Source organism: Pezoporus flaviventris, unplaced genomic scaffold, assembly GCF_033815535.1.
Source record: "Pezoporus flaviventris isolate CSIRO_AGI_PZ_B2104156 unplaced genomic scaffold, CSIRO_AGI_Pfla_v1 ptg000002l, whole genome shotgun sequence".
NCBI classification, from domain to species: domain Eukaryota; kingdom Metazoa; phylum Chordata; class Aves; order Psittaciformes; family Psittacidae; genus Pezoporus; species Pezoporus flaviventris.
The window spans coordinates 85,605,491-85,633,229 of NW_026892550.1; the positions used below are offsets into that span (position 1 = coordinate 85,605,491).

Below are 27,739 nucleotides of genomic sequence, written 5' to 3' on the forward strand. Positions count from 1 at the left end.
TCTCCTGCTTTTGGTACAAGGGCTAAGACACACTTTTGTGATTTTTCCCATTTTGCTTCCCTGTCTGTCAATCTATGACCTTTTACTGTACCTGTTTATTTCCAAGACAAATCTGTGGGATCCCTCTGTTTTGACAGAAGCAGTAAACGAACACCTCCTGCTGTCTCAAAAGTACTTCACTAAGGGCTTGGTGAACTATGAGGTGAAATATAACTTATTTATATTCTCATAGAGCACCAGAATGTGCAGTCATGAATAGTTCATTTTATTGACATTTTATTTTTGCAGAATAGACATTCACACTAAGAGCTAGAGAGCCTAGATTGTAAGTGGAAAGCATAAAAATTCATTAAAGTATATGTATAGTGTGATTACATGAGATCCAATCATCCTAATATACAGCTTCAATGTATTGACATTAAACAAATTATTAAAAACAAGACATAATACAAGAAAAGGTTTACTGAGTATTGCAAGGATCCAATCAGAAAAGCAGGGCATTCACTTTGCAGATGATAAAAAGTTTAGCCTTTTGATTTGGTAGTTATCTGCCTTATGTCACAGTTTCCTACATTTGAAGTGCCTGTTCTCTGGGCTGCTAGAGAGCAGGTGGGTGTGATGTTCAAGTGAATGCACAGGATGAGGAGATACACCAGCACCACTCCACTTCAGCCCTCTCCCTTCATGGAGCAGCACTGAGTGCCATCTTGGATGTCATTGTACTATCTCTGTCAGAGGAATCATAACTATCTAAACAGCAGCCAAAGACAGAGGAGAGCAATGGGTCTATTGGCCTGGTAAGGTTTTACTGGTCACAGCTTCCCCTGTTCAAGCTGCAGTACAATGGCAAAGAAAGTAGGTATTGAACAAAACTTTCTGTTTCTGAAGCTCTTCGTTCCAAATCATAGATTGCAAGTACTGCAATATTGGAAACTATAATAGTGCTGTGGGAAAAAAAGATTCTCCTTCCGAGGAGACGACTTCCTATCTGATTAGTGTCTTCTATTATCCCTTTGAAGTGCTGTAGCTGAGAGTTGGTAGCTGTGTTTCTGTCCAGACCATATGGGTGAGGTGAGAAAGTGTTGGATATTTTCCAATGTGGCGATGAGTCACCTCAAAAGAAGAATAATAATTAGCCTTTAAAAGAAGTAGACTTATAGAACTTTGGTTTGGGAATAAGACTCTCCATTCTCTTTATTAATGGTAGGATTAATAAAGAATTAAAGGAATTAATGGTAGGATTATACCCTACTACTGAGTACAGTGTCTTCTGTCACTGGAGTCCTCTATCCCCTGTTTTACAAGTCCTACATAATTGCTCTCAGGCATGAAAAAGCCATAGGCAGACAACTTGGAGGAGACTTTTTTTTCAGTTATGTATCATAAGGAAAGCAATAACAGAGCAAAGCTAATCTTTCCTTTTAACTCATACGGATTTTCAGACCTGAAAAGCTTATGCAGAAGATCTCCCTGTGGATTTTCTTCATGGTTTTCCTATGGATCCTAGTTTTGTGTATCCAGAAGTTCTCTTTTCTTCATATGTGCATTGTAGGTTTAATAGTTTGTCCCAACTCACTTTGGTCTTGCAATTTTTTATTTTTTTTTTTTTTCCTTTGGAGATTATGTTTGGTTAGTGATGTTGCTGACCACTGCCCATTCTGGAAAAGTATTCAGCTGGAAGAGTCTAATTCCCCAAGTGTTGATTGCCACCATGACCACAGCTAGGCCAATCAGATTTACACCCAGGCCAGCTTTCACCTACAAAAGCAAAATACATCAGAGCATGGTCAATGGCAACTTGTTAACATGGAACAGTTAACATGGAAAAAAGAAAGCAGTAGAGTGTCTGTATGTATACTGACTTATATATAGTGTGATATACTAATTTCCTAGAGCCAGAAATGCACAAGTATTATGTATCAGACTGTCCATTGTGGGGAGTATTCAGGAGTGGTAGTCAGGGGCTGATGCAGTACATTGGAAAAATGCTCAGTTTGTCACTTGTACTTCTCAATTTGATAATCAGAATGGGGAGTTATATCACTCATAGCAGGGTGATAACTACATGACTTACTGTGGAGCTATGTGATAAATTTAATTTCTTATGCTCTCCTGTGCTTTTCTTAACAGGTCAATGCAAAGGATTGTGTATTCCTGTTCTTTAATATCTCTTTAAACTATTGCATTCATGAAAATTAAAGTTGAGAAGTACATATATCATACAGCAGATGTATAGATGTTCTTAACCTGACAGCTCAATTGCAAAGCAGCAGTGCAGTCTCTAATATGAAGGCTTCATACTAGCACCAATATCATAGTTATTATCATTGCTGTTTGATATGAGGACAAGGTGTTGGGGTTTCATGAAGCATGGGGGGATATACCTGATCTCAAGACTCACCATATCCTTAATCTGACAGTGCCCATAACTGAAGACAATGGCATTTGGAGGATTACCCACTGGTAGCATCATCGCAAATGAGATACACATGGTGACAGGAATCAGGGTGTACAAAGGGTTGATAAGTAGGGTTTCTGACTGGAAAGAGAGAGGGAGAGAGGCGTTTCACTTAACCAAGGAAAGCCACTGCTCACAATTAGGATGAAAGGACCCTCTCTGCTTTATGTGAAGACAAGACTCTGTGGATCTCATTTCCCTAGTTTCTAAACTTAAGTGTAGAAGTATTTTTTTTTATTTGCTTTGGATCTTTTTTTGTTTGGTTGGTTGTTGGGTTTTTTTTTAAGAAGTGCAAAAATTTGGAGTTGATCATGCTCCAGGGATTTCTCTTGAGACGTTTCACAGTGAGGGAGTGTGGATATTGCTACTATTAGACCACCTCTGCTCATTTTCTCACTTGTTTTCCATGACATTCTGCATTGTGTCTTCTGGATCTTAACATTGACTGCTACTTCAGTCTTATCCCAACAGAAGTCACAGCGAGTTGACATGAAGAGTGTCCTTCTTTTAATTGTTAATATACTGAGACCATTATGTAAAGTTGTCCTAAATGGTGATTGAGAGAACTAGTTTTTTGTAGTCCAAACACACATGTCACTTGATAGTGGTCTCTAGAGAATTGTTCTTCCACTCCAGCCGTCAGTATTGGTGAAATGTTGCATTTTTGTTTACATTGCCATGGCCTAGTTTTATGTCAGAGGGAAAGGTAAGGTTACTCACAAGGCTAACTTCATTTTGGGAAGGGAAGTGTTTCCAGGTTACTTTTACAGTCAAAAAAGAGACACTGCCTTAAGACGGCAATTCAGACTACTAAAGATATATTACTGATCTAAATTTTTTTCAGGAGAGTCTCTCCCTGCATGGAGCAGAAGTAAATCTGAACTCATAAGCCATACAAACATAATTACTTATTTTCATCTGACCATATTTTCATATTAACTCAGAGCTGTTCACATAGTATGCTTTGGGACAATCACATAAAATTGTTATAATAGGGAAATACGATTAATGACCCACATTCTTGGTAAGAAAAGCTTCATATTACAAAGAAAGAAAATCAGAGAATTTTCTGTAACTCCTATTCCAGTATAAAATGAAATCTGTGTCTCTTTCCTCTGCCTTCGTCATCAATCTCCTGTTTTATTGGCAAATAGAGTGCCAATACCCTGACAACCTGAAACATTCCCAGAAGCTTATCAGGAAAAAACAGACTTAAAATGTCATTGCTTTTACTCACCATGGTGCATAAAATAGGTAGAAAGATGGTTATAGTTGCTGGATTGCTGACAAACTCTGTTACTAGTGACACCAAAATGCAGGCCAGCAGAGTTACAGCCCAGTACGGAAGGCTGCTGAGGGAAAGCATTTGGCTTCCAATCCATGTAGAGAGGCCAGAGGTCTGGAGGAAGGTCAGAAGCACAAGAATTACTGAATAATTAGTATACTTTTAAAACAGATTCTTCTCTTTGGAGCAGTTTGCATCAGAGAATGCCACCAGCAAATAAACAAAGTTGGAGTCAGTGCGTTATGCAATTTTTTTTGTTTTGTAAACTGAATTTCACTGGAGTGCCCCATAAATAGTTGCTCCTAGTAACAAAGAGTTACAGTTGGCAGTTAATAATACTAAAAAGGTATTTTTAGTATAATTTAGTATAATACCAAAAAGGTATTTTTAGTATTATACTGATCTTCACTCTTTCTTACGCATCTGGAGTATTGCAAATTGGTGGTGAAGGATTGCACAATCTGGGTAGAATTCATTTTGAGATTAAAATATACAAATTTAGTTGTCTACATGTAAAAGTCTATAGGAGAGGTAGATGTGTATTAATGAATTATACTGAGTGTAGTTATAGTCAGTAAAGCCTAGAGTATTTTGTCCAGTCAGCACTAGGAACTTGACTCAGTTGCCTAAAGAAGAGCATCCAGTGGCAGCTGAGATGTTCCCCCTCTATCTGGTTAGTTGCTAGTTGAGAAAGTGCGACATCTTCCTCAGATCCTCTGTCCTGTCTGCCAGCCTTGTAGGAATATCTAGATATTCAGATGCTTTACAAAAACCATCTGAAATGGCAGGTGTTCACACAACTAACAAGTCGTAACCATCTTTTTGCTAGCTAGATAGCTGTCCATTGAGTGCAGGGAGTAGGGAGTAGATTGTATACCAACTTGAAAGTATCCACATTGTAAATCAAAACTGGGGAGCATACAGAGGGATGAAAGTCCAGGTTTATAATTCTATTAGGAAGGAGGATAAAAATCTAAATCGGTACCTTGCATCCAGCTGCTAAGGCATAACCTCCTCCAACCAACACTACAATCTCCCAGGGCATGGTCTTCTGGAAGTCCTTCCAGGTGATAATAGGATCCAGTGTGTTAATGTCTGTTGACTTTTCACCATCTCCTGTATCAAAATAAAGCAAATGTGTGATCAGTGTTACACTGGCCCTTTTGTAAAGATCTTTGCATTTTTCATTCTAATAGGAATAATGTAGTATTCATGGGAGTTACCTTGAGAAGTATCTGTGAAAGAGGTGAATAAGCACATAGCCTATTTCTCTGGCTAGCTTGGCCTCAGAAAATGCAGCTTATTAGTTCCAAATGCCCTGCCTTCCCCTGGCTGATCTGTTGATGCTAGCAGTTATAAACCCATGTGTTTCATTCTGTAGCTTTTTGAGGGACTATGTGCTCTGTTGTGTTGATACAAATGCAAAATATACGTAGAATGCAAAAATGGAGAAATTAAATTACAATGGGATTATTTTCTCCAAGAAGGTCATTTACTCTTCCCAGTAGGCCATGAAGCTTGATAAAGTGTATTTATGCCCCTAGGTTTTACGTGAGGACATTATTTTTTAGATGCCTGAGTATTTTCTTAGTGTTATTTTTTTCCTAAATGCTGCATAATATATGTCAGCATAAAAAAATAAACATTTGTAGCTCTACATAAGACTCTATGCAGGCAATATGACTTTTACACAAGACTGCTGAAAGCCTGGAACAGCAAACTTATCAACACCGAGTGCTACCCAAACGTGAATGTGAAATTATTGTCAAGAAGACTGTAAGGGAAGCATTGCACAAAATTGACACTTTGTCTGACAGTTAGTGACCTCTTTTATGCTTATTTTATGACATTATTGATTATTTCTGCTCTATAAGTAATGACCAAATTATTTATTAGAGCTTATCTTCAACCAATTTTGCAAGCATCTACATTATATTTCTCTCTATGGAACTCCATCTGAACCTTTCCTAAAACTCAGTCCTAAATTTTGTTAACTCTGTTAAGAAGAGATAGTGGCCTCAGGCAAGAGATATATTTGCCATTTTTTGGATGAGACAGTATGAGCTAAAGCAACAAAAAATGGGGGTTTGATGTAGAAAGGGCTGATACTGGATCACTGAACCCTGATCCACCACAATAAAAATCTCTCCTTGGAACATTTTACAGAGAATAAAAATATGTCATTAAGGGCACTGGAAAATGTACCAGATCTCTTTCTTGCTGCATCTTCCTCACCTTTTTCCTGTTTTCCAAAACAAGGCTTTTTTGCTGGAATCAGGAAAAGGAGAAAACCAAGAAATACAGAGACAGTGGCATCAGTTCTGTAACCTTTCCTAGGAAAGAAACAGTAGGGTTATCATAAAAGTACACTAAAGAAACCTTTCCAAACAAGGAACACGGTACCAAGTAATTGTTGCAGGTGAAGTTGTATTTCCACATCTGAAGTCTTACTAACAGCACACTGGAAATACATGTCTACATATTCACGATTTAAATTGGATTTTTTTTCCTGTTTATTAAACTGACTTCTATAGCCAACTTCAATCACTGTTCAACAAATTTTAATATTCCAGTGGATAAAAAAAAAGGAATCCCTTTTGGTTTACAAATCTAATAACTTGGAAGTAGAGAAAAACAGTGTGTTTACCAACAGCAAGAAACTGTAAACACATTCTGGAGAAAAGCCACACCCAAGTGGTCCTTTAGAAATGAACTGTAGATTGATGTTAAATTAAATGCTTAAAATTCATCCTGAGAAAATATTTTGAGGAGTGCCATACTCCAGATTGCCTCAGGAAATCCCAATATTAGAAATTGGTTTTCTATCAAAAGTAGGATTAAAAAAAAAAAATATGCAGTAGAAAACTAAATAAAATTTAACTTTAGATCACTTATTCTTTTATATGCTTACTGTGTTATGGTTACTTTTAATAAAATTTGATTCAACATTATTTAAAATAAAATAACAATTATTTGCTTCAATCACCATCTATGCAATATTCAATTGAAATGAACAATTTTAATTAATTTGCAATCTATTCCATTGACAGCTTCTATATGAATGCACTAAGATGTTTTAACTTCAGAATCTGACCCTCCTATTTTTTTTACGCCTGAAATATGTTTATTTTACTTTCTCTATTTAATTCACTCTGTTTATTGAGACGGAATACGATTTTCCATCGTGTGAACAGATGTAGATTAACAAGACTTCATTTTTCACCACCTTATTAAAAGCGGCTGATAATGGTATAAGGACAAAAATTATTGCAGAAATTTCAAAGGAGCAAGGCTATATTCCTCTGTGATTGTTTAGGTAATTTCACTTACTTCTCAAAAAAAGATGACCATCCTGGTACAAAGCCAGGCTCACGGGTAAACCAAAGCAAGGTCATCAGAATGAAGAAAAATCCAGTCACCATCTCAGGATAGCTAGAAGTAAAAAACAAAACAAAACAAAACAAAACAACCTCTAGGAATTAAATCCATGGTCTGTCTGAAAACCTAAGAGCAAGTTCCAGAAGTGAAAAAGTAGAAATTAGTTCCAAAATAAAAAGGATAAAACCCAGAAAATACAGAAAATAGAAAAGAAGACTAATTTGAATTAAAGAATTTTACAGTTGGCTCACAGATGAAAACTCTCTAAACCTAGTAAAAAATTAAGCTAAAAAGACCTGTATTTGCAATTCAATCTTTCATGGGCAAGACCTAAGGAAAAATATCTATAAATGCTTTGTATTTGGATTATTATCTAATTAAATGTGTTAACAAGTTAAAGCTTATGTTAATATTCCACTCTAAACACTTTTTATTGCATTTTTTAAAAGTGTAGAAAAAGTATGAACAAATTGCAATGTAAATTAGCACAGGTATTTTAAACACGTGGAACAAATACAAGGTGACTTGAGGATACTGAGTATATAATTTAAATTTACCCTACATTAATACTAATTAATGTAGGGTAAATTTAAATTAAGTATGGTTTCATATTTAGGCACAGTCTGAACAGCAGTCTAGATTCAGAGTTGATCATATTCAGCAAGTTGATCTGTCAACATTTCAGTTGAACAACACAAATATATTTTGAGAATAATGGTTTTATGAGGTATCACCCCTTTTGAAAAATTAAAATATTACAAAATAATCTTTAGAGACATTTCTTACCACCATGAAAAAATGATGGCAACTGGGAAGGCTGGACATCTCATGGCATGAGAGACTGCTGCAAAGCCTTAGCTAAACAGTGAACTTCTATCCACTAAAATAAGTATGTGCCTGAATTGCAAAGTGGTGTTCTATAACAGTTTGTGTGTTAGTTCAAAAGCAGAGACAAACTTTGACTCAGGTGACCTTTGGATCCTTGTATAAACCTGAATCTTTCATTTTATTTCTTTTTTTCTTCAGAAATAAATAAACAACTATATAAATGCACACTTTTAACAGTCTTTAATATTGGTTCATTTTTACATTTAGTTCTGCTTCTATCCTGGAAAGGAGAACAAAGAACTGAGAGTTTACGAATAACCTACATGAGCCAAAGGTAACATGGAGGGCAATATGAAAGGATGCTCCTCCCTAGGCAAATTCCTGAGGAAGGCAGGTCTGGTTTACCTAACATTTCCCAGTTTCTTATATTCTTCTTGAATTCTTCTCTCTGACATTTCTTCCCGTTTGGTTTTCTTCTTCTTGCTCACAGAACAGGTCTCTTTAAAACTGAGGTAGGTAGCACAGTAAAATTAGACAAGGGCATCAAGTGAAAAAAAAAAACCAAAGCAACAAAAAGCAAACCCTCATAAAAAATGACAGTAATGAGGCAAACTGAAAATTCTAGTTGCCAGAGGCTGTTGGGAGAAGATGTGGCTGGGGCAAGGCTTGATGGCAATAGGAAAGGAAATTACTGCATGAGATCTTTGCGTAGTCTAGTTTCAAGATCTTCTGAGATTCAATCCTAGACATAGTAGGAAGGTGGTCTAACTAATACTAACTGATAACTGACTGAGCCATCTGTAGCTGTGGCTGGTCTCCCTTTGTTTAGGCTTCCTCAAACAGCTGGAGTTGGCTGGATTTTTTTCTGGTGCCAGAAACCTCCAATGGATAATTTGTGTCATCACATTGACAGACAGTGACAAGAGGCCAGCTGTCAATAGATATTTAATAGAGGACTGCTTTCCAGTTGGATCAAGAGTACCCAACACGTTATGGGGCCTGGTCTGGCTTTTGTGCCCAGGTTTGACTTGAATATTCAGGATTCACAGTAGGCAATGTGGGAAAGCTGAGCTGAGGATCCAAATAGCTTTCATGACCTGTCTGTTTCTAATAATATTAGCTGTTTCTAAGCCAGGCACAATCACTGTAGCACCAAATTGCCTCTGCCACAGACCAAGGCAATCAGCCTAGTGTTTTGTCCTGGTGAAAAATCCCTGTACTTCTGCCAGGGACATACAAGTGCAAACATATTTCATAGCTAAATATATTTAAACCTGCTCCACATTTGTATGAAAATTAGGTAAAATCCTTAGTTTATTCAGATTGCCTTCATACCATAACAAAGCCTGGACATTCCTGATTTGTATTAATATACTTGTAGGCTCATTACAACCTTTTACTTTTCTTCTTTCCAGTAACATTACTCTGCTGTGGCTTGAGGCACAGATCTCTGATTTTCCACTCCAGCTGTGCCCTCTGACACAAGGTGTGTTGGGTAGGTTGAGAAACATCTGCAGCTAAGACAGTCTAAAATAGGCTGCAGCAACAGGGACGTCAGTGAATGAAATACCATGGGAACACAATAGACTGCTTTTCTGGTTCCTGCTGTTCAATATCTTATTTGGTATCTAACTAGAGATCCATGCCATAGCACCGGCCAAACCAGGGACTATGATCTCCTTCTACGTATCTGGTTAAGGACAGATTCTCTAAGGAATTTGCATAGATCAAGATGCAGACAGACCATGTCTGTTTAACAAAAAGTTTTGAACAGGCTTTTCATTTCACTTGTAAATGGGCACTTATGTGACAGCTGGTTTTAGTGCTCTTAGCACTGCAACTCTAAGTATTTAAATTTCCTCTCAAACCTTGATGTTACACTCCAGTAAATTCCAGCTGAAGAGAAGAACTAAATAATGGTCACTTCTATAGTAATGATTCTACTCTTAGCTCTGCTTTGCTGGTGAAAATCATTTGATGGGTCCATTATCCTTGCTCTTTGATCTAGTCTAGAGCCTAAAAAGCAAGGTCTTACTGGGTCAGGTAAGAACCCACTGATGACAATGGGCTTCCCAGGAAAAAAACGTTAACATTACAGAAATTCAGTAAACGTTTATTCACAGACATTAGGCATCATGTTATAAAAACATAAGTGTTTCTAGGCTTAGGCGGATGTGAAAGAAGAGTATTGTAGCCCATATCCTAACATAATATGTTGTTTAATGAACTGCAGTGAACAGGACTCAGAGATTAAGGAGGCCTGGAATCAACCAGTACTTCTCAAAAAGTCGATAATGCGTCAGTCGCCGGTATTATTTAAAACATCATTAAACAGCAAGAGGTCTTGGATGCAATGTGGAATTTCAATTATGTTTATTTAAAAAAAAATAAAATAATTGAGGGTCATGTTAAGGCCTGTTTCTTTTCAAAATTAAAAAAACAACAAACAAACAAGAAAAAAAACCAAAAACTTACTTTAGCATTTTAATTTGGAACTACAAAATCTAGTCAAGGTCAGCAGCAAGCAGAAGTCATTATCAATGTATTCATTATCTTAGGTGAAATAAATTAGTGATGTCAGTTTTAAGAGTAAACTAAATCAAATTAAGGTCACTTTAATTCTGAGTAAATGTGTCTGCACCAAAATTTAATGCATGTTAACTAATCCACTCTAAATGCACACATTTAGGCAATTTTCACTAACTGCTGTTGCTGAGTACTGCAAAGGACATACGTGGTACAAATGAACTGGGAGACTCAATCTTGTTCTTATTTTAGGGCTGAGGGACTTACTGGTATCAAAAGGTGTGCATCTCTTAGGCTATTAGAGAAATACATATGGAGTCTGTTTACTTTTAACTGGTCTTACATTAATCTTATTGAGCTGGGGGCAGACCTGAAAAGTAACTTGTTCACTTGTAGCTGTTTTTCTATTAATCTTTTAAGCTGTACTTTTCTGAAAGGACTTTTGACAAGGTTTTTGGTCCACAATGGGATCCTATTGGTCATAAGAATCAAAAAAAAACCAGTTGAATGCACAGTAAAGAATTCTATCAGCAATACCTAGGCACTTCACTCTCAAGCAGCAATACTGTACACTGCTGCCAATGCAGTGCAGTTAAGCAATAAGATTTCCTCCAGTAATTGTTCTGTCAAGAAGAAGGAAGTTGTGGCTTAGATTTTGCCATTTGCAACTGGAAAGTTCATTATGACAGATTTTCTAGAGGATACACAGATTCCCTGCTTCTCTAATCCATGCATCTTGAACAACCTGAACTTACTTGCAACCCAAGAACAGCCAATGCATCCAGAACCAAGTCAGGACCAACATGATGAGGGAGACGGGGAAACTGAACAAAAACCAGGTTCCAAAATTCACCACTTCAGCCTTTGGGTAGCGACTGTAAAGGAAAAAAAGGATGCACAAGAAGTTAGAACAGTAAAAGGACAGGCACCTCCAGTACACATAGATGCACATGCCCACTCACATATATATATGTCACAGCATGATAGAAAAATTGTGTCACTATGTGTTTGCAACAGCTGCATTATATGTGCATAGGGAGACCAACTGCCATAGAATGTCAATCATTGACAGTGCCTGACCAAGAGATGAGCCATATAGTACTCTCTCTTAAGACCAGATGGTCTGGATTGTCTAGCCACACACAAAACCCCTAAGAGTTATCTGGAGTGAAATTCTGGCCTTACTTGTTGATTTTGTTAAAGCTCTTTTTAATGATGACAGACTAAAGAATTATTTCACCTAGAATCGCTATTTATGTCTTACCGTTGATCACACAAATAATGACTGTAGTCTGCTGGGCTCTGACAAAAATGTCCCACATGCATTTGGTGCAATTGTCCTAACAGCAAGATCTTTGAAAATAAAGTAAAATGTGAATCCTTGGGTTAAGGATGGCTTCCAAAATTAGTTTTCTTTTCTACCACCATTTCAGGGAGAGAGATGAAAGATACTATGACAACAGCGGTTGCAGTAGATATTCAGAATCTGCTCTGTGCATGAAGAAAAGTTACATTTCCTCCATCAGAGGAGGAAACAAAATTGCCTTTAGAAAGAGTGACTTACAAGGGTTCGTTGAGGTGGTAGATAACCTGTGGGGAAAGGCACAGAGACAATAATGACCCAACCATCATTCTCACACAACCAGAATATCACTTACTTGTTGAAGTGCTCTAAGAATATGAGACTAGTTGAGGTCCCTATGATGGTTGTCAGTCCTCCAATGGTTGCTGCGTACGAGATACTCAGTGAGAGGCATTTACAGACCATGTGGTCATGTCTGGTCTGGTACCGGTACTTGGTGGTCAGGCCCAGTTCTGAGGGCTTCGGAGGCAGGACCAGTATCTGAGCCTGTGAGGGAACAGATTAACCACAGAAAGCAGGTGATCAGAACAGCAGCCCAACTGGCTCTAATGCCATGGCAATATTGGTCCCAGAGAAACAACAGGCTTGCTTAAGGGGGGGCAGTTTTTTCTTCACAGGGATTAACTGCGGTCGGAACTAGAAACCCGTCCAGGGGCCTGAAATTGCCTGGTCTGTGGCAGAAATGTAAGACAAACAATAATCAGACTTCTGGCTATGGTTTGGGCCAGCTCCAGTTCTGACTGGAATCTCAGAGGGATACCAAAACCCTCTGTGGGCTGCAGGGGCAGGATGCTAGAACTACAGCAGTAGGAATTCATAATCCTTGAGGCTTATGAGCAGCCACCAGACATATGCTTGGTAGTCTTTTTGCACTTGTACTGGCTCAGAGCCTCTAATTAGGAATAGAGTGCTAGGTGTCTCAGAAACAGCATGAAAAAGGCTGTGCAATGGGCATATGGAAGAAAAAGCTACAGGAAAATACTGCTCCAAAAGAAACTTTTTTTAGCAGTGACAGGAAAGTTTCTGCATTGAAAAATCAACTTGAAAAAAAGAAACAGCACTTCAAGGCACTTCACATGCTTCCCAAGGTTGTGATCTAGAATCAGGAAAAATGCAGAAAATGGTTCAGATAGATTTGTTAATTTTAATAATTTGAATTTGGGTTTATGTAGTAAAATCAGTCATGCTATGGTTCATCATCATGGTGAGGAGACCCTGGCAAAAATCCCTGTAGGTTAAAAGAGAAGTGAATATATTAGTTACAAAATAATCACTGATTATGTATTGGAAATGGGTATAAGAGACAATTAAGTACCAGGAGCAGCACATTTACCTTTTTCTGGAAGCATACACTCAGATTCTTTTGAACTGTGAATGCAAATTTGTGTATAGATTTTAGGCCAATCTTTCCTGAACATCAGCTTATACCATCAAGATACTACGTAACTGTAGTCCAAACAGCAATCATTTCTTGGATCTGCTCAGGAGAAGTAGAAATTCTGCAATGGGCTGATGTAATGAAGTATTTTGGTGGTGGATATTTGGCAAGACAAAAAGTGGATACTAAGACTAATCGACTGAGAAGTTAAATGGTCCATGCTTGCTGCTGGTTTAGTTCTGAGTAGGGTTTTTTCAAGTCAGGGCTACTATTTTTGTGTTGAGTTTTGTTTTGTTTGGGATTTTGGGGGGGGGGGGGGGGGGGTTGGGGGTTTTGTCTGTTCCTTTGTCTGTCTGTTTTTCCCAAGGAGGCTTTGCAGAAATAAAGTGGGTAGAACAGCAAAATAAGAAGGAAAACTTGTGATCACATTGCTGAATGTAAAGCTAATATGCATTGTACTGGCCACTGGGGGAAGGTCTTCTGAACATAGCTGTGTTGGGGGCATCTAAATGGGAGCAAGAACTAGCAAAGGGCCAAGCCATGGCTGCTGTAGGATGGTGGAGAATGATTTCATGTAACACAGCTTTCAAGGAACAAATATGAAAGAGTGGGAGCAGGTGATGGTCACATCTGTCTTTTCCCTCACCACCCGGATCTAACATCAACCTTACCTGAGGTAGGTGCTGCCCATTGTTCTTAGAATTCATCGTTCCAATAGGGTTGTTTACCATGTGCACACCATTCATATTCTGTAGGGAGGCAAATGCCTTTGGATTAGCCTTTCTTCTCTTCCTAGGAGCACTTAAATCAGGATTCCTGATGATTTGTGAAGGTCATGGGTAGTGAAGAAAAAAAAAAACAAAAAAACAAAACCAAACAGAAAACAACCAAACAAAAAACTCTACTAAAATTTTGTCTGAGAAAAAAACAAAAACCAAAAACCAAACTGATTTTATTTTAAAGTGATCTTTAAAATAAGATTATAATAAGTTTGGGTCTTCTCCCTCTGCTATGTAGGTGAATCTAACAGGTCTCTTGCTAGAGGTTAAGACTTGGTGATATGTGTGGGTTGTTCTAGTAACTGAGATGTCTCAGCTGCAGAAGCTGGCAATACCTGGACAATAAAAGATCACACCTGAACTTACTATAAACTGTATGAAATTGCTAGTTTACTGACTCGATCTCAGGATCTCCAGCAGTAAGTATAACAAGCACTGTAGAGCTAATGTTCCTTTGTGCAAGCAGGGTGGTAGGTTAAATGCAAAGCAGGACATTCTGCATTACGTACTCTCTGCCAACAACCACTACCTGTTTGAAATAAAGGAAGCAGCAGCTTGTTGCAGAGCTGTGTGCACTTTGATGGTTCCTGCATTAAAAGGCAATATAACTCAGAAGATACTACCTATGACAATACCTTTGAGTGCATCAAGGAGTTGAAGTCAGTAGTGGTAGCACTAAAAACAAAGAAAGGAAAATAATACTTTAAAAATGCCTGTTCACCCAGCTCCCTTAAAAGGCACACATCATGGGTAGGAGGGACAACACCTGCTGCAGAACCAGCATCTACAGAAATGGTGAAGAACTCTATTTATTAGTACCTCTTATGTGGTGTCTTGGCCAGACTTGTCATTATGTTTCACAGCTCTATCTCTAGCTGCATAGTAATGGGGCTCCACCTCCACGCAAGAAAAAAAATACATATTCTAGGGAGTATATACCCCAATCCAGGAAAAGACTCCTTCACAGTAGAGTGAATCCGAGCAATACAGTGCTACTGCTGACTTGTTCTACTCAAATTCTTCCTCTGCCAACCTCTCCAATGCTTTCTGAGCGCCTACCTGTATCACATTAAAGCCTTCATAAAAATCTTTCCTGTGTAGCCTGTGGACTATGCAAACAATCCACTGAACTTTGACACTGAAACCAAATTTAATTCCAGATGTACTACTTTTCTTCTCCCACCAAATTTCAAGCTCTTTTTCAAGAAATACTTTTTAGTAGTAGTTCTGTCATGAAACATCCCACACACACTCTTCGGTAGGGCTTAATGGCACAATGCCAAACAGAAAACTTGATTCTGTACCTCACGAAAAATATGCCTGGGATGAAAACAGATAGCAGAGGGAATATTGGAGAACCCATTAGTTTCCAGACTAATGACAAAACTATTCAGAACTTGAAAGTTAACTGAAAGTCATCGATATGTGGGGTTTGAATGATAGTGTCCGTTTTATAGTAAGTATTTAAAGGTGTAGCAAGAACTTGTTTCTCTTTTATTTTAAATGCCTGTCAACAATACAGAAGGAGCTCAAGAAGGGACTGTGCAATTTATTCTCACACCTTGTAAGAAAATGATCTTCAGGATTTAGCCTCTAACATAATTTTAAGATGATAACTTTGAATATTCCCTCAAGTATCTTGAACTGCTGGTTAACTTGATAATCTGACAAAAATTAGTAATTTTCTTAATTTGCCCTTTTAACCTTACTAGATCTTACCCAAAATAGAGACCTGGTTGAAACTGTTAGTATCTCAAACTTCCAAAGAACTTTGTTTATATTGAAAGAAATATTTTACAGGGTTTTGGTGGAGAAGAGGGATAAGTTTTGTTAGTTCCTCCTCCCCCTGCTCCCCTACTCTCATCTTTCTCTTGAATGCAGACAGTCGAGACTTTCCTCAGGAATTCTCTGTAAGTGTTTTCCCACCAAATACGTCCTGTGCGTACTCCATACTGTGCTTGGGTCCTCCCCATCACTATTCCTTCAGGGGAGCAGAAATAAGAATCTGTGGACAGCATTCTTTTATACAGCACAAAACACAGACTTCAAAAAAAAGATGGTTTAAACCCTGAAAAATATTTTCCTTCTCTCTAAAATGGCCATAGAGTTAAAAAACCCAAATGAATACTGGGAAGTTTTAGTTAAATCCAAAGCATTACATTAATCCCATTTCTCATACAGGCCTTCCTTTTCAGTCACATGTGAAACATTCACTTGTAAGCTTCTGCTTGCCCTTCCTGGCTCTACTCCTGCGTTCATCTCTTTTCAACATGCATAGGGCTCAAATCTCCAGTCGTGATGTACAGGGTTCATTCTTACTCTTCATTGATGAAGATAAGCTCCAGTGAAGGTCGGCCGTGCTTTTCGCTGAGATCTACAATGAACAAAGAGAAATAACTGAGCTGAGACCCTGGGCCATACCACTGAACCTGGAAAAGCTACAGCAAACAAAAGCTTGTCCAAGCGATCTCAGGTACTCTACGACCATTATGCACCATTTTATTGTGTCATATCGTCCTGATCATGTGCCTCTGGCAATTAAAATAGTATCATATCTACATATAATAGACAAGGTTAGATGAAAACAATTCCAGCCTGGAATATATGAATTGAAAGAAAAGAGAGGTTCCTTTTATCCCATATTCTTTCTTTCTGGGAAGGAACGAACAAAATGAACCTTGGAGCTCTTATCACGTTTTTCTGTGACACCTGCTCTAACCTAGGCAGCCTGCAAGAAGAGGGGTAAATTGGCAAGTGTTAGATTGTCACAGAGCATGCCTTTGGATCTGTTCTACATTTCTTTGACTTTCTTTTCAGAGATTTCCTTCCAACCCTGTAAAATCCTAAGACATTATGACAGACAAACTCCAGTACATGCCCTAATTCATTACAAATAGTTTCCTGGCTCCAATTCTTCCATCACATCTTGAAACTTTCTTTAATTTTTTAAAGAAGTGTCAGAGTACAAAAGAAACAGTGTGGACCAGCATCTTTGGCAGTGCAAGTCAGACAGCTCTGACCTTGACAGAATTTGGATAATGCGTATCAACAAGTCTGGTCACTGATAAACAAGCGAGAAAAGAATGGCCAATATTGACAAATACCTATTGGCTTGTTTTCTTCAGTAATGGTGCTGCCTGCAGTACTGATGACCTCGTGCTCCTCCTCAGCATTCACTAGCTCCTGGAGAACTGCCTCCACAATTGGCATCACCATGGCTGTGGTGGATGTGTTGGAAAGCCACATGGAGAGCACTGTGGTGCAACACATGAAGCAAAGAAGCAACCTGGAGTGCAACACAGGGAAATCTTTTTGAGGCACTTTCAGAAATATTAAAGGCCTCCTTGCCTAACATTTTCATTAATTAACTGATAACTAAATGGGGTCTTTTTGCAGGTGCCAAAATATTATGCTGTGTGCAGATAAAATGCTGCCTTGTGCTGATAACTGTTGTAAGACAATGTACCATTGGAAGACTTTTGCCACATGGAAATCATGATGGGATGTGAGAAACAGCGGTTTTCAACATATCCAGGATTTAAGCATCCTTTTGTGCTTGTTTAACAACAGGCAGAGAAGGAACAGAGAGACTAAAACCAGTAACAGTAAAACATATAAATCAAAGGGACAACAAGCCAAGGAGTAGGAGCTGGCAGAAAGAGGATGAAAAAAATTGGAAGCTTTCCAACTCTGAAAGGCAAGATGGGTATGAAAAATAGCCCCAGGCCAAGCTAGCTTTTGCCCATGGATGGGAAATTCAGACTTGTTTTTTGATCTTTCAAGCTGCTGCTATCATGCTCATGCTATCCTGAAGTCAAAGATTCACTCACATGCCTGGCTTTGCTCCAGCCATCATGACCATGCGCAGGGCAACTCTCTTGTGAAGATTCCACTTTTCTACAGAAGCTGCCACACAAATCACGCCCATGAGGAGCAAAGTTGTGTTTTTGAAATATTCAGCAGCCACCTGCATTAAGGGTAAAGGGGAAACAGTTAAAAAGCAATAATTACCCTACACAGAGAGCATGCTGAATGAGAAGAAATATGGTATTGGGGTATTTCCCTCTAGAGAAAAAATGACAGGGAGCTGGAAAAAAATTAAGAAGTCGTACATCAGAATGTTCTCTTTAATATTTTATGTCATGCTTACAAAAAACAAGGCTCAATACCCACTTGTTGATAGGTTTCTCAGCTTTGAAGAAATCAAGAGAAATTTTACTTCTTTGAGCAGGATGTTCACTGCCTGCAGACAATCAGTCACAGTATCACAGTATGCTAGAGATTGGAAGGTACCTCGAAAAATCATCTAGTCCAATCCCCCTGCCGGAGCAGGAACACCTAGATAATGTTACACAGGAATGTGTCCAGGCGAGTTTTGAATGTCTCCAGGGAAGGAGACTCCACAACCTCCCTGGGCAGCCTGTTCCAGTGTTCCGTCACCCTCACTGAGAAGAAGTTTCTTCTCAAGTTTAAGTGGAACCTCTTGTGTTCCAGTTTGTACCCATTACCCCTTGTCCTATCATTGTTTGCCACTGAGTAGAGCCTGGCTCCATCCTCGTGACACTCCCCCTTTATATATTTATAGACACTGATAAGGTCACCCCTCAGTCTCCTCTTCTCCAAACTATAGAGACCCAACTCCCTCAGTCTTTCCTCATAAGGGAGATGCTCCACTCCCTTAATCATCTTTGTTGCCCTTCGCTGGACTCTCTCCAGCAGCTCCCTGTCCTTCTTGAACTGAGGGGCCCAGAACTGGACACAATATTCCAGATGGGGTCTCACCAGGGCAGAGTAGAGGGGAAGGAGGACCTCCCTCGACCTACTAACCACCCCCCTTCTAATACACCCCAGGATGCCATTGGCCTTCTTAGCCACAAGGGTACAGTGTCGGCTCATGGTCATCCTGTCGTCCACTAGGACCCCCAGGTCCCTCTCCCCTACACTGCTCTCTAACAGGTCGTTCCCCAACCTATACTGGAACCTGGGGTTGTTCCTGCCCAGATGCAGGACTCTACACTTTCCCTTGTTATATTTCATCAAGTTACTCCCTGCCCAACTCTCCAGCCTGTCCAGGTCTCGCTGGATGGCAGCACAGCCTTCTGGCGTGTCAGCCACTCCTCCCAGCTTAGTGTCATCAGCAAACTTGCTGATAGTACACTCAATTCCCTCATCTAAATCGTTGATGAATATATTAAATAATACTGGTCCCAGTACTGACCCTTGTGGCACTCCACTAGTTACAGGCCTCCAACTAGACTCAGCCCCATAGACTACAACTCTCTGGCTTCTCTCCTTCAGCCAGTTCACAGTCCACCTCACTACCTGATCATCCAGACCACGCTTCCTCAATTTAGCTGTGAGGATGCTGTGGGAGACTGTGTCAAATGCTTTGCTGAAGTCCAGGTAGACCACATCCACCGCTCTGCCATCATCCATCCACCGTGTTATTTCCTCATAAAAGGCTAAGAGATTGGTCAAGCATGATTTCCCCTTGGTGAAGCCATGTTGACTGCCCCTCATAACCCTCTTATCCTTGATATGCCTTAAGATGGCACCAAGGATAAGGTGTTCCATCACTTTCCCAGGGATGGAGGTGAGGCTGACCGGTCTATAGTTACCCGCGTCCTCCTTCTTGCCCTTTTTGAAGACCGGAGTGACATTTGCTTTCCTCCAGTCCTCAGGCACCTCTCCCGTTTCCCAAGACTTGGTAAAGATGATGGAGAGTGGTCTAGCAATGACTTCCGCCAGGTCCCTCAGCACCCGCGGGTGCATTCCATCTGGACCCATGGATTTATGGATGTCCAGATTGCTCAACTGGTCTCTAACCCATTCCTCATTGACTAAGGCAAACCGCTCCGTCGACCTGACTTCATCTAAGGGCTTAGGGGTACAGGGCTCTTCAGGACTGCCTGCAGCAGAGTAGACAGCGACAAAGAAGGCATTCAGTAACTCTGCCATCTCTGTATCTTCTGTCACCAGGGCACCCATCCCGTTCATCAGTGGGTTTCTTTGGCATTACAAAACAGCATATGGAAATACTGCAGCATAGTCAGAGTTGATTATGTTAAAATATGGAGGATTTTTAATGTTCTTAAAGCAAATAATACATTCTCTGCAGTAGTCTTCCTGTCATATAATTTGATATTATATTGAATTTCTGTCAGGCTGCCTTTAAATTTTCCTTCTCCAATACGCTGTAGATTCTTGTAATGAAAACATATTACTTTACCTTTATGTTAAAAAAAAAATAAATCCTGAAAATATTTAACTGTGTTGGTACGGAAATGTATTTGATTATATTACACAGTTGTCACACCACTGGGAGGAATAAGACAGGTCATAAAACTCTTGGTTCATGCTTGACCCATTTATGGGTATTCCCAGAGCTAGACTGTGTTAGAAATTCAACAATTTTATGGTTGCTATATATTCTTCTGTGTTCTTATCCATATTTCTAGTCTTTGTAAATCAAGTGTGATACCTCCTCACCCTCAAAAAGAGAGAGAAAAATGTAGAGGGGGAAAGCTGTAGGTGCAGTAAAATAATTTTTTGGCATATCGTGAAAGAAAGTAACATTCAAAAAATAACTCAAGTAAGCAAATCCAAAACTGATCATGGAGACTTTTGTATGGCTACTCTGCCTTAGAACTTACAGCTACAAGACAGCACTAAGGTTACAGTTTGGAAAAATGACTAGACATTCACCTGGATAACAAAATTACCTAGTGTTAGCAGGTAAATGGTAACTGTGTTTAGCACATGTAATCTCTTGCCTTATACATAATAAATAACTGCTCTTTACATGGTTTTGGAGAAGTGGAAAGGTGTGATCCTTTGATGCAATAGGTTTTAGGAATTGTTTGTGATGCAGTAGCTGACAGGATGGACATGCCGCTTGACTGATATACCCTTTCCTATATCTATCTTCATTAGAAGAAAGAGCTGGTCAGCCCAAGTTACACATTATAAGATGCACCTTTTTTCCTCCTACAGCTCTTAGTCTTGTTAGTCTATTAAGATTAGTTTTATTCAAATAATTAAGTGTGAGTAAGTATATTAAATTATAAAAAAGTGCACACTGGTCTGACCTCACTGGACTTCATGACTCCAAAAAGTGGGTATAGGAAAGCAGGAACTAAGGCTGCTGCACCAAGAGGTACCGCTTCAGAAACCCAGTATACAGCTGTCACGATCAGCACATAGGCACATGAAGCTTCCTGCAGGAAGAAAGCACAGAGATTACATGACTGCCTCACGACCTGCTGTGGAAACCTTGTGGACGTGTTCATAAGACTTATTAGACTGCAGGTGCCTGGACATAAACTGAACAAGTACTGCATAAGAACCTTCTAAGGTGCAGCTATTTGGGTGTGAAATCTAGGCTACCATCTGAAAGGCCAGTTCCAGAAGATGATGCTAATGAGAGGTTTCATGCAATAGCTAAGGCAAAACATTGTGAAAAACATATTTATCAGCAGAATAATGGTTCCATGTGCATTTACAGATTTGTTTGATTGCAATAGTCCAATACTTACCAAGTGTTCAGCTCCTCAGTTTGGTCCTGTGGAGCTGATATTTCTCTCCAATACTGGACAAGAACAGGAACTTGTAGTTTTCAGAATCAGATGAGAACATCTGTATTTGCTATAGCATGGATAAAGCTACAGTTTGTTTTTTTTTTTGGAAATGCTCTGAAAATTTTTATTTTTTTTTTTAACAGTGTGCAAACTTAAGTTTTTCGTCAGTTGATTTTATTTTCTCAAATAATTTCCACAGACCCATGGAAGAAGACCACAGACCTGAAGGGTTTAGAGGCAGTGGATCAACAGAGTTAATCAAACAAATTTGCTGCTGTCAAAGGTTCTGGTAGAGAAAGCCATGACAACATCACGCTGGATGTTCATGGAGAGCTGGTATATGACAGAGAAAGGTTCTATCTGCTGAACATTTTAACAGGAAAACACAGCTACTCCACAGAAGTCTTCTAGTCCATTTTTTTTTGTTAATAAGTCTGCCTTTATGGCATACAGTGGAGTTCTTAGGCTCAATTTGTTATATTTAGAAACCTGGGGACATTTCCTGCTAATAATTACAAAAATTACTAGGGCTAACTGGCAGTTCTGTGGAATTAGGTCAGCACTGATTTACACCAGTGCTGACAAAATCTAAACATTCTTCATTATTCACTGAATAGGAACTTATTGAGCTGTATGGTTCCACTGTTCACAAGTGCTACTTGAATGGGTTAAAACACCATTTCATTACTTTTGTTTCCTGACTGGATGACTCCCAAATTAAGCAGCTTTCAAGAAGTCACACAAGCAATTCCCACAGAATCTTGTGCAAATCAGTGAGTGTGTATTACACTTTTTTTTTCCCCCATCAGTCTTATGAACAATGTAGTGAAGTTTGAAGCAAGACTATACATGGATGTGGGTTCAGTGGAATGAATCAATAGCTTGTATTTGCATGTCCCTTTTTACATCACCCCTAACCAAGAGTCACAGTCAGTTACTCCTCTTTTTTTAGTACTGCTTATAGTAACAAGAGGCAGAACACAGTCCAGACAAAAAGTTAAGATAGATTGCTACGTGCCATTTCCTTTACTTGCTTAAAGATTGCAGCCAAACTTATCCAGAAGCTGACAGACCTTCTTTTCTGACTCCTATTTCAGAAAAGTTAACATTAAACAGCTCTAATACAAGCAGGCAGGACCATCAAAATAGCTGAAATAAGGTTATCAGGAAACATAATTTCCTTGAATCAGATAACCTCCAATTAATTTAGAGACTAGAAAGAGTATCTGAAAAGCTATTGAAGAAACTTAACTCTGGCTTCTTCCTTTATGAATGGATAAGAACTCTGAACCACATGGAAATGTGCATATCTGTTTCTCTTACTTAACTATTATAGAAGAGTAGTTTAGGTTTTAACACTCCAGTAGAGGTTTCACTAGCCCTCTATGATCAGGTCCTTCAGGAAAATATTGAAATTAAAAATTGAATAGCAGTTGTAGCTTCATTACTACCAAGAAAAAATATAAAAGAGCTTAGAGAACGTTGATTTAGAATGGATGAGATTAGAGGGTTTTTTTTTAATGTCCATGGATTTTGAAGCATGCATTTTACAAAACGGAATTGCTATGCCTTTTGAAATTCCAAAGATTGGTGTTCAGTTTGTAACAACTTTGAGTGATCACTCTTTACAAACAAAGATTACTTAAAAATTTAAATAATTTAAAAGGTGACATGACAGGCATTAGAGGTTTGTAGTAACTTCTGCTAGGAAGACTGAACTATTTTAGATGAGAGACACAGAGCTGATGGATTGGCTTGTAAACATTAGCCAACTTGCTGCTCAGTCACCTTTAACCAAAACTTTAACATACTTCATGGTTAATATTCCACAAAAAGCAGAGCATAGGGTCATTTTTGGGACTTAGTAACTATTTGACACATTTTGACTATTTTTTAGCTCATTAATTTCTGCTAACAAGTTACTATGTTTGCATGGGCTCTGTATGACATCTAGCAGTTGTCATACATCCAGAGGAAAAAAATGCTTCTTAATGAAAAAAACATTGATTTTTATTTTAAAGCAGTCCAGATGATACCTTGAGATACCTTGCAAAAATTTATAAAATTAATTTCATCCTAACTACATTCCAAGCTATTTTCTTACTCCAAAAATAGACTTCCCTTTAATTTCTTTGAGCATAGCTTGTTATCTTCTATTGCCCCTCTGTGTGTAGCCATAAATTAGACTTGTAATGGGAATGGAATAGGAGAAAGGGAGGTTGGATCTCTATCAAAACCTAGCTCGGATGGGCATCGAGTCTTTTTGTTTCCTATACACTAGGCTGTAATCAATTTACAAACAAAACTAAAATAACACATATTTTAAAATGGTATAAAACTGAGTAGGAAGTACTAGGAAAACCAAGTTTTATAATCTCCACTAAAAACTTAATCAGCTTATCTAACAATTTTCTCTGTTTTCTCAGTGCTTTAAAACAACTCGTTTCCAAGAAAACCATATTAATCTCTTCTATTTAATTGAACTGGATTTATATATTTAATTAATGGTTACCAGAGCTACTAAGTACTGGAATGATGTAGTGGCTGTATAATTTTAACTGTTTCACTGTTTTCACTTCCTGTTGTACAGTTGAAAATTACTGTTAAGATCCTCTCAGGGCTTGAAGCGAAGAATAGGAAAACGTGATGGTTGAAGGGACTATCACTTATCTTCAATTAGCCCCTTACATGGAAGGAGAGGAGCTGAAAGGAAGGCATGGCTAAAAAAAAAATCACAATAAGGGTCATGCGTAAAACTGTTAGAACTAAAGCATCTGAGATCTGAAGATCTCAGAGCGGTTAAAATAAGAACAAACTCTGTTGGTCAGATCTTGGAGATTTGACCACTTAATGATGTGCATTGCATATCTAGCATGCAGGCGTGTGGTTAAGCTGTGTGAAGAAGAGGTAGTCTAGCCTCTGGACTACCTTCTCTGAGCTTATGGGATCACACTATCAATCTCTTCTTTCAGCTTGTGTAAGTAAAAACAAAGGTGAATGAACATACATCATCTGTTCCCTTTGGAAAGGGAAAAAATTCAAGCAAATTTTCTCGGGTTTATTTTTGACCCAACCATTCTTTTTCATAAGACAACAGAAAAGAAGCTGTGGACAGTATTCCCATTAGCCGTATCTGCAAACAGTTCTGAATTCTAGTGCTCGCTATGATTTCTCTTGCCACTACACATGTAATGTTCCTTTGATGTTTCCAGAGTTGTGCTGATCAAAGAAACTGCAAGCTGATTCCCTGCAGAAATGGAAATATAAACCACCTGGTAATTCTGACTTCTAGAAGAAAGACAGAAAACTAATAGAATTGTATGATGAATTAAAACATAAGTAAGTGAGCAGGAGGCAAATTTAATCTTCAGGTTTAAGAAGTAATCATAATCAATGGGTTGTAATAAAGTAAACACCACACTAAGCCACTTAAATAGTGTATTGTCAACTGAGTTCATTTGGTGTTGATGTTTTCTTAATAGTATTATAAACATTTATTTAACCCTGGGTCAGATTTAAAGCTATAATTTACCATCTGTGATCATTCAGATATATATAAAATGAATGTAAAACATCATCTGATGTCTTTTCATCTCACTTCTCAGTAAAGCAACACCATGAGGAGCTTGTAATGTATAGTAGCAATTCTTGCAGCAGTAGTGTCAGTTAACTTCTCTCTCAGCACTCATATGATGCTATTACAATTCCCTTGGTTATTAAAAAGTCTCCTTGTTGCATAGTGTGTCTCTGTGTCCATCAGGGAGCAAACAAAAGTGACAAATATTAATGCAGTGAATCTCATGTTTCCTAGAAGAGGTTCTCAAGGGACAAAAAACCTACTGCAGTTATAGTGTCATTTGGACATGTCAGGAGTATCTGTTCTTATGTTGCCCTTCCAGTGACATTGGGGGAGATTAAACTCATTTTAAAAACAAGCCTCTATAAAATGTTGAGCCCTGCTGTTCTCTGAAGAAGAGCATGATTATCTGTCATTCATTCTGTCTTGAGAGGTAAGAGATGGAAAACTGCTATAAGAGGACAGCTGAGATATAAATCGAAGTTCAGGGCAGGAAAACCAATTCAAAGTGCAACATACAGTTCAGCAGTATAGAAACATTTCCTTTCCATGAATCCTGTTTTCCTTTCAATACAAAATACTACAGTTTTATTTTTTTAAAGCTGCTATACAATTTCTAGCCTTTTGCCTTTCTATTTGATAAAGCAGAAGTATTCACAAATCCTCTGGTACTGGAAGGAAGAATTAATCTTTAGCAGAGTAGAGGACAGAATTGGAATTGCTGCACCATTTGGCCAGATTTATGTCTAGGGTTATATGGAAGCACCAGCTGCAAAATTTTTAATACACTGCACTTTTGATAAGTTAAACATCACCATCTCTATAAGGCAGGAAAACATTCTTATTTTATGGCTTATGACTTCAGAGATGTGCATAGAGAGGAGTTAACCACATGGCCAAGGGCACTCAGTAGCTTCAAAATTGTACCCGGAATGTAGCTGCATTTACTCCTGTTCCCTTGTCTGTGTGTTAAGCACAAACTGTTCCCTCCTTTGTATTGCTGTGTATGCCTATGAGACATCATTTATTAGCTACTGCCAGGTCTACAATGTTTCAGTAGAGGTACCTACACGTGCTTTAGAATAGTTAGTGCCATGTATGGTCCTACATGTCTGTCAGTCCTAGCTCCTGCCTCACTTGAGTTGCTGCCCTATAAACCCACGCTAAATTGAAAGTCCCTCCATGCATACTTATTACTAAAAACTAAATGCATGGGAAGTGTTCCTTTTAAAGACCTCTCCTTAAAGGAAATTTTATGGATATGTTTGTTCTGTTCCCCTTCCACACACACATTATTGCAGAAAAAGAAAAGATACAATATTTCTCCTTTACAGTAGTGGTTTACTAGCTTCACCTGGTTTTTCAGCTCTGCTTGTGACATGACTAAAGGCAGCTCTGGTTTTTACTATGACAACTTCTCAGTGACCTTCCCAATCCTTTAAAGTTAAGTCCTTGATTTTTCTAAGAGCAACGCTTGTTTAGGTCTTTGCTTTTCTTTTTCACACTGCAGATTTATCCAGCATGACTACCTACTGCACTCAGAGGTTTAGTTAAAAAAGAAAATGAAAATGTACTCACGCTACTGGGGTGTAAGAGTGGCAGAGGAAGCAGCAGAAGTGGAATGAGAACAACAAGCAAGAGATTTCTGGATCGGAGAATCTCCTTCATCATTGCCATATTCTTTTACTGTCTGGTGGCTTTCTTGTCCTTGGGTTTCTTCTCTGATTCCTCAGATACTCCAACTTCCACTCCACGTTTTCCTTCACCTGTGCCTGGATTACCCTGAATGGTGTCTCACTGCCTCATTTCCTATCCCCACCCAATCACCTAAAATATTTTTCTTAAACTTGTTGTTTTGAAAAGATTTTTCAATTAAAAAGACATTCAGTTTATGTAGGGCTCACCAGCAGATCCAAATTATTTTCACACCATAACATGCAGAGGCTTGCAAGTTGGAGCATAGTGATCTTCTGACAATTTTTCTTTTTAATTCAAAATGAAGGGTATAGCTGTGTTGAATCCTTATCCCCATGTTTTGGAAAGTTTTTTTCTTCCATCATCTAGCAGTGTAATTCCTGTTTTCATAAACCAGGGAAGATATGTTTTGGGCTGCTTTTCCTCCTGTTTGGTAGTCTGAATGTCTGAAATAACAGGTTTCTCTTCTTCTAGAAAATTAACAAAACCTACAATTTATTGCACAGACCCAAATATACAAGTATTCTTTCTTAAAAATAAAAAAATAAAAATTAAACCATCTGCAACTTCTCCAGGTTTTGTCTCTTTGCTATAGTTTTGGCTTCTACTTTGCATCTACCTTTACCCTACTTTTGCCTTGAGCTTAGAATTCACAGCGTAGCAATTCCAATACAGATTATACTTGGTCGCAAGACAAAAACTTGTTAAAAAGCTTCATTCATCTCTAACTCACCAATGAGGACTGTAGAAGGTAGTAGTTGCTCCACCCATTATCCAAACGCCAGTAAGAGCTTTTGAGAAAATCAGCAGCCTCCTCTTTCTGACATGCACACAAACGTACAAAAAGACCTTTTCTAAGATGCTGAACAGTTTGTTATTGTTTCAAGATGCCAGT

At 38.6% G+C, this 27,739-nt stretch overlaps 1 protein-coding gene across 1 annotated transcript; it reads right to left on the reverse strand.

Moving 5' to 3' along the window:
* Nucleotides 1–244: 244 nt before the first annotated feature.
* SLC13A4 (solute carrier family 13 member 4) lies at nucleotides 245–27,589 on the reverse strand. The gene is made up of 16 exons (XM_061444885.1): nucleotides 26,728–27,589; nucleotides 21,084–21,212; nucleotides 17,826–17,962; nucleotides 17,100–17,281; nucleotides 16,315–16,369; nucleotides 14,631–14,670; nucleotides 13,888–13,965; nucleotides 12,134–12,324; nucleotides 11,231–11,350; nucleotides 8,355–8,456; nucleotides 7,074–7,175; nucleotides 5,979–6,076; nucleotides 4,729–4,859; nucleotides 3,696–3,857; nucleotides 2,402–2,539; nucleotides 245–1,758 (listed from the first exon to the last, which is right to left on the reverse strand). The coding sequence occupies exons 1-16, from the start codon at nucleotides 26,824–26,826 to the stop codon at nucleotides 1,621–1,623; spliced, it is 1,902 nt and encodes a 633-aa protein (XP_061300869.1). The 5' UTR covers nucleotides 26,827–27,589; the 3' UTR covers nucleotides 245–1,620.
* Nucleotides 27,590–27,739: the final 150 nt, after the last annotated feature.

Excerpts from the sequence above, each read along its gene's own strand:
- SLC13A4 (XM_061444885.1), bottom strand. The coding sequence starts at position 26,826 with ATGGCAATGATGAAGGAGATTCTCCGATCCAGAAATCTCTTGCTTGTT. Across the intron at positions 16,370-17,099 it reads TGAAGAAAACAAGCCAATAG|ATCTCAGCGAAAAGCACGGC; the intron begins GTATTTGTCAAT and ends TGTTCATTGTAG. Across the intron at positions 7,176-8,354 it reads AAGAAACTGGGAAATGTTAG|CTATCCTGAGATGGTGACTG; the intron begins GTAAACCAGACC and ends TTTTACTTCTAG.